We start from the raw sequence: 12,100 nt of genomic DNA, 5'->3' as shown, positions 1-12,100 counted from the left end.
AAGGTATTAGAAAATCAAAATGATAAAGCTCATTATGTAAATAATAGATAAGCTGTATTCTTTTTTACTGGTTCCTAAGACAGAGTGTAGTTATGTCCCAAGACATTATGCAGCAGTTCAACTTAATTTTTCTGTTTAATGACAGTGTGATACTGGGATGGCTTAGACATTTAATTTTTTAAATTTAATTTAATTAACCAAACCTTGGTTAATTACTACTAAGGGATCTTAGTAGTAACCAAATCACTACTTAGTAGTGATTAACCAAACCTTGGTTAATCACTACTAAGGGATTAGCCTCACAGACCAGCTCTGACCAGTGAGCTCAACAGGGATTGGCTGAGCACCAAATGAGCTCATCAATTGAGCATTGTGTCCTAGGGTGTTGGGGAGAGTATAAAAGGAGGGACGCACAAGCCTGCCACATTAGCTCTTCAAGTAGTTTCTGAGCATGTAGGCAGCAGGACATATGATAGGTAAGTAGAGAAGAAAACAAGTACCAGGTACTGCAGTAACTAAGTGTCTGAGTTAATGTGAGTGGTCAGACTGGGTACTGATGTTAGAGAAAGGTATGTGTGTGGGGTGATGAGGGGGTGAGAGGAGGTGTAGGAGTAGTGGGAGATGGGAGGTGGGGGAAGACTGGGGTGGGGTTGGGGTGAGGAGAGGTGGGAAGTGGAGAGGAGGTGCAGTGGTGGGGGAACGGGGATTTGTATTGGGGGTGGAGGAAGGATGATCTCTGAGTTGAGGTTGAGTTTAGCCTTAAGTACTTAAGTAGGGGGCAGAATTTTTGAGTAAGGTTGGAGGGTGGAAAGGGAATAGGGAACATCTCGTTTATTGGGGAGATAATCATAATGTGTCTATTTAACATTGGAAAAGCAGTAGTAAATAAGTTGATATAATGTTTGCTGGGGGAAGCATAGTTTAAATGCCAAAGAAAAAAAAGTAAAACTAATCTCCAAGTTTATAGGAAGTTAATAAGGAAGGTACAAAGATTCCTACTAAATATTTAATGTAAAACAAATAGCAACAACAGTTAAGGAAATATTCTCCTTGTTTCCCACATTTTCAGTACCAAACATGTGGGTTTTTTTTTTTTTTTTTTGTAATTAGAGGGAGAAACTAAGAGATTGAACTAGAAAAAGTACTGAACTCTCTCCATGCCACTCTGGAAACAGAAGGGGTAACTTTTTAGGTGTTTGGGCTACTGGAGTTAAGGCAAAAATAAAACTCATCAAAAAACTCCAAATACAAGGCAAAATTGGAGAAATGATTGAGGTTCTTATATTTCAAGGACTCCAAAGAGCCCTTGTTCGTGGCTAAATGTCTGAGTAGAGCAGTCTTGGGTAGGGTTATTCCCAGCCAAGACAGCTGTTTGTACGATGGCAGCCATGTCTCATTACAGAGCGAGTCCTGTTTCTGATGGAAATAAAAGTTGGCAGGGCTTAGTTCTAAGCAAGGTACTTAGCCTCTCTGAACCTGTTCATCTGTAAATTGCTGCCAGTAGTAGTCTTGACATCACAATAATGGCTTTTATGATGTATACATCATGTGACACGTGTTGAGTGCTTAGCAACTGTGGTTGGCACATAGCCAATGGTCAATGTTACAGTCTTCATTAATACTTTAAAAGAATAAATTTATCTTCTGACCTAGAGAATTACTTCTTATATTGCCTTAGATGTGATTAGATTCCTCTTTTATCTGGGTTTGGACTCAAACCCATACCTAAATTTGAACTAAACTGAACTGAGTTTGGTGGCATGGTGGGAATGGGGGTGTAGCAGGGTGGGAGACAGAGGAGCAAGGTGTTGTGGCCACAAGAATATTAAATTCCACGTCAGCCTCTGGTTTAATTTGGCACTGACTGCTATTCAAACAAAGCAGCGTTGTGAGTGTCAGAGGAAGGGAGAGGAGAAAAATCAACACATTTTTGGAAATAAGATGTGGCTTTTGCTTTGACTATTTTGTTTTTTCTTCAGCCACAAAAATATTTCTTTGCTCTGGGGCTCACAACAAAAATCTCTTCCAGGACACTGTACAAACCTAAATTTCAGAGGAAACTTCCATTTAAGATGACAAGGAATTAGCAGGACTTCCCTTGATACTTGTTTAATAGGAGAACCTCTCAGAGAGTATTATGTAGCCTCAGAAGAAATCTTTATATACACTTAGAGTCCCCCTTACACCTTATTTCCTATAGCTATGGTACATGTGGTACTTGAAAAGTTGATATATGCTATGTTTCCTGGTGACCTTGCCTCAGTGCTAATAGGATTATAGATGTATCATTTACCCATTCTCTGCATGTATTCATGTGTTAGGCTTTTGTAATTTTAGGATAAAATTCTAGTGTAAAGCTTGGCAGTACAGTAATTCATTCTCCAATAGTTGCTCTCTTGGGCCTCAGACATCTGGCATGATACTAAAAGGACCTGGTCCTAGGTCAATATTCGAAGCACAGGGAAGCTCTGTGTGACCAAATCAATGGAACTTTCCTGTTTTCTGTTTTTGTGGTGTATGTTTAAAGCAAAGTTTCAAGTAAAAAGGTTGGGCATTCATCTCTCTCTCACTTTTTGCCATAGCAATACTACTAAATGCCCATTTATGATAAGCTTGTGTCAGTGATGATGTAATGGGTTGGCTAGGCAACTATGGTCCTCTAGAAATAACACCCACTCACTACCAGGCGTCCTCAAACTGCGGCCCGCGGGCCACGGGCCACATGTGGGTGTTTTTGCCATTTTGGTTTTTTACTTCAAAATAAGATATGTGCAGTGTGCATAGGAATTTGTTCATAGTTTTTTTTTTTTAACTATAGTCCGACTCTCCAACGGTCTGAGGGACAGTGAACTGGCCCCCTGTTTAAAAAGTTTGAGGACCCTGAGACTATCAGCCTCTGCCTTCAAAGAGTTTACACTTTAGTTGAGGAACCAGACCTTACTTCATGCTCCGTGTTGTAACAATATAGAACCACCTGTTCACGATACAAAACATGGGGGCATGGCGCTACTTACACATATGATTTAAAATGAAAAATAATACTAGCACAGTACATTTTGGTTTTGCTATTAGCTCTGTGACCTTAAATTTCAGCCTCTTTATGATCAGCTGATTCTTAATCTGAAAACCCAGGTGTTGGAATATAGAGTGCCTTTCAGTTTTAACATTTAAAAGGGGATCACGTTTACCTGGCATTCTCTGTAGCACCTTCTCGTTTTAAAAGTTTTCCCTAATGGCTGAACTTACGCTTCAGCATTAATTACTTTTAAACACATTCCCCTCAACTTTCCAATTACCTAGAGGGTGAGAAGAGGACAATCTAAAATGTATTATCAATCTGTCATACCTAACTTCGAATTCTTTCAACAAGTGATTATTTCCCACAATCCTTTCATTTTTATGCCCTCTCCCCACCACATAAAACAATGCTCAAAAATTGAAAAGCACAAAACAAGTAAGAAACAAAGCAGCCTAATCCATCCACTCAAGTAAATCGCACTTTTCCCTTCAGTTTTTGCCTCAAAACGTGTGACTGTATGTATCGCTTCGCAGCCCGCTTTCTCCCTGGAAATACATTTCTCGTGGGTATTTTGCCATGTAATGAAAATGTTCTTAGGTCACTTTCAACTTTTTATTCCTTTCCTTCCTTCTAGGGCACTAAGGGCCGACGAGGCCGAATCTCAGCGCGGGCGCTGCTGATGATAGAAGCATGAAGTTATTAAGGACGGTGAAGAGGCGGGGCGGGGGGGGGGGGCACGGGGGAAGATTTTTAGTGAAAAAATGGAAGCCAGGTCCACTGAAAGATCTAAAACTTCCCAACACTAGAACCTTTGTATATAGTTTTCAGTAACCTTCGGCAGGGGGCGCTCGGAAATTGTCGCACTTTCCGGGCAACCTTCAGGACTTCACCCTCTAGAAAATTGAACAGTGTTTCCGGCTCTTCTCAGTTGTGGACGCTCGTAAGTGTTCGGCAGTTTCCGGGGAGACTCGGGGACGCCGCTTCTCGCTTTCTCTGCGCTGATCCGCAGTTCGGCGGGCAGGGTCCTGGGCTAGTCATGGCGTCCCCGTCTCGGAGACTGCAGACTAAACCAGTCATTACTTGTTTCAAGAGCGTCCTCCTGATCTACACTTTCATATTCTGGGTGAGAGACGGAGGCGCCCGGGGACGGGAGGGGACCCTGGGCTTGGGTTGGGGGTGTGACCCCGAGCGGAGGGAGCTCAGATCCGGGATTCCAAGGGGGGCACGGGGGAGACAGATTTGGGCAGAGGTTACTGTTGCGACTCAGGCGCTGGCGACGAGTTCCTGGGGCTTGAGCTCGTGCATCTCGCCCTCGCCTGGGTCGTGGTGCAGGATGGCGGCGGCCGGTAGGCTGAAGCCTGGAACCCAGACGTGCCTAGCATTCGAATTCGATGCGGGGTGGGGTGGGGGGCGGCGAGGAAGGGAGTCTACCCTTCAGGGTACGCAGAGGGTGTCCCCGGACCTTTAGAGAAGCAGGGCTGGGCCGGCCACTCTGAGGGTTTTTGCTTGCATAATAGTCTCTTTCTTTTCACTGCTTCATAAGAGGGGAGTATTTCACAGGTAAGTATGGTAATGGCCCCATTCCCGCCAGTCTGTCCTTGGACTTGCTTTTATGTACCATCCCTTTGTACTCATCTCTGATGTTGGGGGAAGGGGAAGTTTCTGGAATTCATAAAAATACCCCGCCGCCCCTCCAGGAAGGTTTTATTAAGCAGGAGTAAGACAGTTAAGAAACTTTTGATCCCTAGGGCAAGTATGCCCTGGGTTTGTGTTTACACACAAAAAAAACAGATGAAGTTTAAGGATTTTATTAAGAGGCCTTCTCTAACTGCCCCCTTGGCTTCACCCTGGCTACCTGGGCTACCTAAATGATCCAGCTGTGAGTTTATAAAGGCCTGTCCTTTTGAGCAGATCCCCCTTTTACCCCCCTTTGGACCCCTCCCCCTCCTTGTCTACCACATCCCAGCCACAGCTCTCTGGCCAGGGACTGCTAAATAATTGTCAGACCTATTGTTTCTTAAATACCTAGTGGTTTGTGGTTTGAATATACTTGTATCACTTTTAAGTCTATTCAAATCAGTGTATAACTTTCTATTCTCTGATTTCCCACATAGATCACTGGTGTTATCCTTCTTGCTGTTGGCATTTGGGGCAAGGTGAGCCTGGAGAATTATTTCTCCCTTTTAAATGAGAAGGCCACCAATGTTCCCTTTGTGCTCATCGGCACTGGCACTGTCATCATTCTTTTGGGCACCTTTGGCTGTTTTGCTACCTGCAGAGCTTCTGCGTGGATGCTAAAATTGGTGAGTCCTTATTTTCCTTAGAAGTGATTCTTGGTTTCTGAAAAGTCTTACACGTATGTTCGTAGGCTTTGCTTTTTGGAACTGGCAATGGCCTTTTAAGATTTCTCTTGTTCCTTATGAAAACTTACCAAGTAATAGTTCAGCTAGTTACCACTTTTTGTTGTGCTTTCCCTGTCCTTTTCAATAAAAATACACGCTGATTGAACAGACCATTTTTTCCCTTGATTCCCTTTGCAGCTGTGATGTATCTAATTTATGTTGACTTAGACTTTTTTTTTTATCCTGCAGTATGCAATGTTTCTGACTCTCATTTTTTTGGTTGAACTGGTCGCTGCCATTGTTGGATTTGTTTTCAGACATGAGGTAAGCCAGAGTTTGGGAGATAAAAATGGATTCATTTAAGTCACAGAGTTAAAGACAACTTTTACTAGTTTAAAAATCACTTACAGTTGTGTTTTAAAGCCTTATTTTTGCAACCCATAGCTAACAATAATGGCCTTCTTGTAAAAATTCTAGTCTACTTTTAATATAAAAGAAAATTTAGAAAATGGTGAAGACTAACAATCACCAGAACAAAATTAAAGGTGCCCATAATTACATGTATTTCTAGTAATTTTTCTGTGTATAAGTACCTATTAAAATGGAGATGGTACAGTTTATAACTTTGATAGGAAACTATTTAAAACACAAAACTGATACCATCTCCATTTATGCCACACAGAAAAGACTGGATATACTTAATGCACATCATGAAAACCTTAATATTGAATTAGGAATCAGCATTCCACTCACTTAAGCCTGGGGTTACGAAATGATTCAGTGAATAGTGAAGGCTCATCAATGAGAGTGTTTTTTACAATGTGGTAGTGCAGCCTCCCAAAGTAAAGTAACTTAAACATTCCATAGGCATCAAATTTATACTATTAAAACTGGGTAAAGATTGGGGTGGGGGAAATATAGCAGTACAGAGCTGCCACTTGAATAAATACATGTTCCCATAGCACTTTGAACTTGTAGTGGTTATCTTTTATTGTAATGTTTTGCTTAGTAGTCCCCTCAGCTAAACTATATCCCTTGGAGGACAGGATTGGTCCATAGAAGTTAATTACCATGCATATTGCTGCTGTCAGATGTAGGAATTTCTTATTTGACTTTGTTTATTGGCCTTGTGTTTCTTTGCTATAGATTAAAAACAGCTTTAAGAAGAATTATGAGAAAGCTTTAAAGCAGTATAATGCTACGGGAGATTATAGAAGCAATGCAGTAGACAAGATTCAAAGTACGGTAAGTGATAATTAGAGGTGGCTTCTCAAGAGGGGAACACATTCCCTATCCCCTGAGAGAAGAGGATAGGGTCCTAGCTACTAGGTGTTGTCCACTTGTCCTAGGCTCTCATTGTAATCTTAGATCAGTAGAGAATGAAGATATGTCCCTGAAAAGAAGAGTGTGACAGTACTAAGGGACATATCTCCATTTTCTCCTAATCATTCTCCTCACATGTGCAACACTTCAGTCCCCACTGGCATCATGGCCCAAGTCCTGTTAGCACCAACAATAGCAGGAAAGTAAGGCCAGTCCAAAAATGTTAGAAACAGTTGGTGTTTGAAACAAGTGTTCATCTTTTGAATTATAATGCCAATTAAGAACAGCCACACAAAAAAATCATTACATATAATAAATGTTGTTTTTTAAAATTTATCTTTATTGTTGAAAGTATTACCAATGTCCCCTATTTTCCCAATTGACCGTCCTCCATCCTGCACCTGCCTCCGTCCCAGTGTTGTTTAGAATACAAATTATAATCTAAGATGATAGGTTAAATGTTTGACTACAAAGTTGTAATGTGAAGTATCAATGTTTTTGTTGGGATTTTTCAGTTACATTGTTGTGGTGCCACAAACTTTAGAGATTGGAATGTTACTAATTATTACATAGAAAAAGGATTTCCCAAGAGCTGCTGTAAAGTTGAAGATTGTTCTCCTCAGAGGGATGCCGATAAAGTAAACAATGAAGTAAGGAGCCTTTTAAAATTTTTTTGAAGATATTAACTGAATACAGAGTTGCCTCACTTTTTAGTTTTTAATCACAATACACATAATCTGAAATAGGGCAGGTATTATTCTCATTGAATAAATGAGGAAATTGAAACACAGAAAATGTGTGACTTAGGTTCATACAACTAGCAAGAAACACTTTTTAAATGTATAATCCAAAAGGTGGAACTTCTGTTCCTCAAAGTTCTACCAAAAACACTGTGCTTGAAAGGAGACAGTGTTTGTTACATGAAAGATTAAACTTTAATAAAATGGCAAAAGGCTAGGGTATCCAAAGCTCATCTTTCTGCCAAGATGTATGATCAAAATATTATTGCTTGTGCTGACTTAATAGTTTTTTTTTTCTCTCCCATTAGGGTTGTTTTATAAAGGTGATGACCATTATAGAATCAGAAATGGGAGTTGTTGCTGGAATTTCCTTTGGAGTTGCTTGCTTCCAGGTAAATCCATGTATTTAGGAACTGTTTCATCACTCTTATAGGTGTCAGCCAGACGATTTCCACTTTGAAGGCTTCAACTTTTCGCTTCAGGGCCCTGGATAGTGTGGGCATTTTCAGAGAAGTTACATTTTCACAAAACTCTCAGTTGCTCATCACAGTATATGAAGCATATGTAGTAAATCATTTGTGATTGGGTTTTTATTTAGCTTATTTGGAAGGGAATATTTTGCCTTTTTCATTCCAATTTTTTGATGTCTTAGCTCTAACGTTTTTCCATAAGTATGGATTTCTTTAAGTTTTTATTACTATTTACCTGTTCTTTTTACATGGCCAGTCATGCCTTGAAACTACAAAAAGCAAGGCTTAAAATTAACTTCTAGCAGTGTATATCTTTGGAAAGCAGTTAACTGTAGAAAGACCTGGTGCCCTCTTAGTTATGGCAACTTTCCAGCATCCCAGTTCATTAAACAAAATATGAGATAGACCGGAACCTTGCTTTGCTGTGCAGTCAGTCAAGATTCTAAAACATTATTAGAATCTTTTTTTTCCTGAGCTGCAACTCACTTATGAGTTGCATGTAAGTCCAAGACGATTGAAATTTAGATCATACAAACCCACATTCAATATGTGCCTATTATTTTGGGTGGGTACTATGCTGTGGATTCAAGTTGTATTTCTGGAGTTTTACTATGTCTCACTGTAGCATGAAAAGTCTATATTGTGGTTCTAAACAACTTATTTAGGGGGTGTTTTTCCTATTAAACATTGTGGAGATAAGACTAAAAGCATTTTGATCTATGTAATTGATGAAGTCTAATCTTAATATATTTCTAAAGTAGTAGGCATAGCTATATCTGAATCTGCTTTGTCTAATAAAATATCCACTAGCTACATTTTAAAGGTTCTATTTCTTAAATAAAATTTAAATTTTGTTTCTTCGGTTACTCTACCCCTATTTGAAATGTTGAAAAGCCACAGGTGGTCAGTGGTGATCGTATTGGACAGGGGAGGTATTGGTATTACACAACATTGCCAGCACTGCAGCACTGCTCTAGACTCTCCAGGAAAATCTCTGTCCTCACAGATGGAAATTTTACTAGATGAGATTCTTATTCTAAGCCATACCCTTTTTGTTCTGATAACAGAGGAAGAGGAAGAAACATTTCCCCAAAGTTATGACATTTAGAATTTTCCTTGGGTGATTTTTGTCAGTTACAGTTGTGAAATTCCAGGTCACAGTAGTAGTAGAACTTCACTTATATTCTTTAAATGTGACCTAGATGCTGAGTAGTATCAAACATAACTATCTAGAAAAACTTCAGGAAGGAAATCATTAGTGAATTAGAAGTGAAGGAGACTCTACCTACACCCTGAGGTCTTTAAGCTCTTTGGTGTGTATGTTTAATTTTGCTTGTATTTTATTTCCAGCTGATTGGAATCTTTCTCGCCTACTGCCTCTCTCGCGCTATAACAAACAACCAGTATGAGATAGTGTAACCAACATTACATATGCTTACTCCTTTCCAACTTTAAGGTACGTTCATTTTGGTCCTCCGCTATATCAGTGTTGGTATTTGCTTCAGCTTGTGCATGTGATGGAAGGAGCAAGTTTGCCAAAAAGGTATTGTCCAGTAGTTCCTTCAAATCTTATTGGTACTATGTTAGCCCCACACAGACAGCTCAGGTCTCTAAATTCAGGGCATGACCAAAAAGGACAGAAGGGCTTCTTTTGGTTTACCTACACATGTCCAGCCTAAAGATCCTGAGTGATGGTCCCTTTTCTAACAAATTTGAACCTACAGTGAAGAGCAGGGATGGGGAACCTTGTTTCTGCCAAGGGCCATTTGTATGTTTATAACATCATTCGCTTAATATAATTCACTTAATATAAATTTATGTTGCTATGATAAAAGGTCCTAAATTTATTGAATTTCGAGTCCTGCTTGTGGTTGCCTTGGCAGGGCCAGACCAAGTGATTTTGCAGGCCTTATATGGCCCTCATCCCTGGTGAAGAGAAATTAGGTTCCCTGGGAAGTACACTCTGCTCTTGACCAATAGTGGCATTTCCCCTAGGCTTTGGCCTAGTTCTTATGATCACAGTCATCTGGTGGACTTATTATTAGAGACATAAACTCATCTGGACTAACCAGGAACTGGATTTGGGGGAAATGTGTATTTCAATAACTTCAGTATTTGAATGGTAAAATGCAAGGACTGTTGCTAGCTGACTTAATCCCTAGAGCACCCTTCACATTTTTTCTTTGAAAAAATATAATTTATTAAAGAACTATCAAAAATAGGTGTATATATGGTATAAAATAAGACCATATACTCCATAATGGCAGAGGTGATGCTTTAGTGCTGTTACTCTGGCACTTTGAAAAGTGATTAGGGCATAGTGGGAACACATGAAGGTCTTCATTAGAAGAGTAGATTAGAATGTGTGCAAGTGAATACAGCTATTGGTATTTGGGATACAAGTAATTTTTTTTCTTTCATTTTAGGATATTTACATTACCCTCTGTGAGCTACTAGATTGCCTGGTTTGGAAAACTGCCCCATGTTACCCATTGACTGAAAAGCTACACCAATAGTCTGATTCAATCTAGACATTTGTTCAATATCGTATAAGTCCACCTTTTGTCCCATTCATAATGTAATATCATTGAAACTTTATCTGAAACACTGGAAGAGCTAGTAAATTGTAAATGAAACAATGTTTGCTTGTTCCTCTTGATTATTATTTTTCTCAATGTAGGGCCTTTGAAAGGCACTGTGGATTTTCTGTTTTGATGTACTGTTATAAAATGGGAATTTGACCCCTTTGAACTGGCCCCTTCCCAGCCAAGGTTATGTGATTTGATTGCATAATTTGTATCAAGAAGTTAAAATGTTTTGATTAGTCTCTCTCTGTTCTGATAGGCAGAGTGTTGCATTGTGTAGTTTAATTCCAGCCAGGAGTTGGATGGCACCCATCAGAGTTGCCAGATGGTGGTAACGGTCTCTGACCTAAGGTACCCAAGACTAAAGGGCACTACCATTTCTGTGGCACATCAGATAGCAGCACACTTATACTTTACATTTCTTTGCCTCCAAGTTAAGGTGTTATATTTCCTCCATCACTTGAATCTAATTAATTGTGTCAGGATTAGTGTGTTTTCCTGAGAAATTTAAAGCAACTCATCTTCATTAGCTTTAGCTGGCATTTCCTTACCAGATTGGTATGACTTAATTATCAATATCGTGGACAACTTTAATAATCTTAGTTTTGATTTATGCCTTTCATAAATATGACTTTTACACAAGAAATATTGTTTTCCTCTAAAATCGTGTTTAAATTCACTTTTAGAAACTACTGAATGGTTATTTTCTACTGAGAGAGCTAAGCCCCATATTTCTATTTGGAGTACAGTTTTAGATATGAAATGTAGAACTGAGCTATTGACTATGAGTTTTTATTTTTATTTTTGTTTATTCATTTGTTGCTTTCAGTTTTATATCCCACATATGAGTGAGATCATATGGTTCTTGTTCTGTCTGACTTATTTTGCTTAGTATGATATTCTACTTGAAACCTATGTAATCTTATTAACCAATGTCACCCCAATAAATTTAATAAAAATAATAAAACTGCATGTAAAACATTAATGTCTCTGTTTACAGAAACTTATTCCCTGTGAAAAGATTACTTTCCTTGTCATGAAATAGCAAATTCTTAGCATTTTCCCAGAGATCATACTTTTTAAATTATATAGCTTGCATTAAGAGGTTGGATATTTCACTTAGCATAATAATCTCCAGATCCATCCATGCGATTCTAAAGGGTAAGAGCTCTTTTTATAGCTGCATAGTATTCCACTGTGTAAATGTACCACAGCTTTTTTATCTACTCATCTATTGATGAACACTTGGGCTATTTCCAGATCTTAGCTATTGTAAATAATGCTGATATGACTATAGGAGTGCATATATTCTTTCTGATTAGTGTTTCTAGATTCTTACTATGCTAAGCCAAATAAACCAGTTAGAGAAAGACAAATATCACATGATCTAACTTATATGTGGAATCTAATGAACAAAATAAACTGACAAACAAAATAGGTCCAGGTATGGATGCAGGGGACAGAATGGCATATCTCAGTGGGGAGGAAGATGGAGGAGATGGGAAGAGATTAACCAAAGAACATATGTGCATAACCAATGGACACAGACAATAGTGTGGGGAATGCCTGGGGTGGGTCAGGGGCTGGATGAAGGGGGAGACAGTGTGGGGGGGAATGAGGG

The 12,100-nt window shown here is 39.2% G+C and overlaps 1 protein-coding gene across 1 annotated transcript; it reads left to right on the top strand.

The window, feature by feature from the left end:
* Positions 1 to 3,917: 3,917 nt before the first annotated feature.
* On the top strand, positions 3,918 to 11,779 carry TSPAN6 (tetraspanin 6). The gene is made up of 8 exons (XM_079765814.1): positions 3,918 to 4,142; positions 5,134 to 5,322; positions 5,611 to 5,685; positions 6,508 to 6,606; positions 7,200 to 7,334; positions 7,733 to 7,816; positions 9,245 to 9,350; positions 10,321 to 11,779. Exons 1-7 carry the CDS (start codon positions 4,056 to 4,058, stop codon positions 9,311 to 9,313), a joined length of 738 nt encoding a protein of 245 aa, XP_079621940.1. The 5' UTR covers positions 3,918 to 4,055; the 3' UTR covers positions 9,314 to 9,350; positions 10,321 to 11,779.
* Positions 11,780 to 12,100: the final 321 nt, after the last annotated feature.

This window comes from Cnephaeus nilssonii, assembly GCF_951640355.1.
Source record: "Cnephaeus nilssonii genome assembly, chromosome: X".
Classification (NCBI taxonomy): Eukaryota; Metazoa; Chordata; class Mammalia; order Chiroptera; family Vespertilionidae; genus Cnephaeus; species Cnephaeus nilssonii.
This window is presented reverse-complemented; position numbering and strand designations above follow the sequence as displayed.

Excerpts from the sequence above, each read along its gene's own strand:
- TSPAN6 (XM_079765814.1), top strand. The coding sequence starts at position 4,056 with ATGGCGTCCCCGTCTCGGAGACTGCAGACTAAACCAGTCATTACTTGT. Across the intron at positions 4,143-5,133 it reads TCTACACTTTCATATTCTGG|ATCACTGGTGTTATCCTTCT; the intron begins GTGAGAGACGGA and ends TTTCCCACATAG. Across the intron at positions 5,686-6,507 it reads GATTTGTTTTCAGACATGAG|ATTAAAAACAGCTTTAAGAA; the intron begins GTAAGCCAGAGT and ends TCTTTGCTATAG.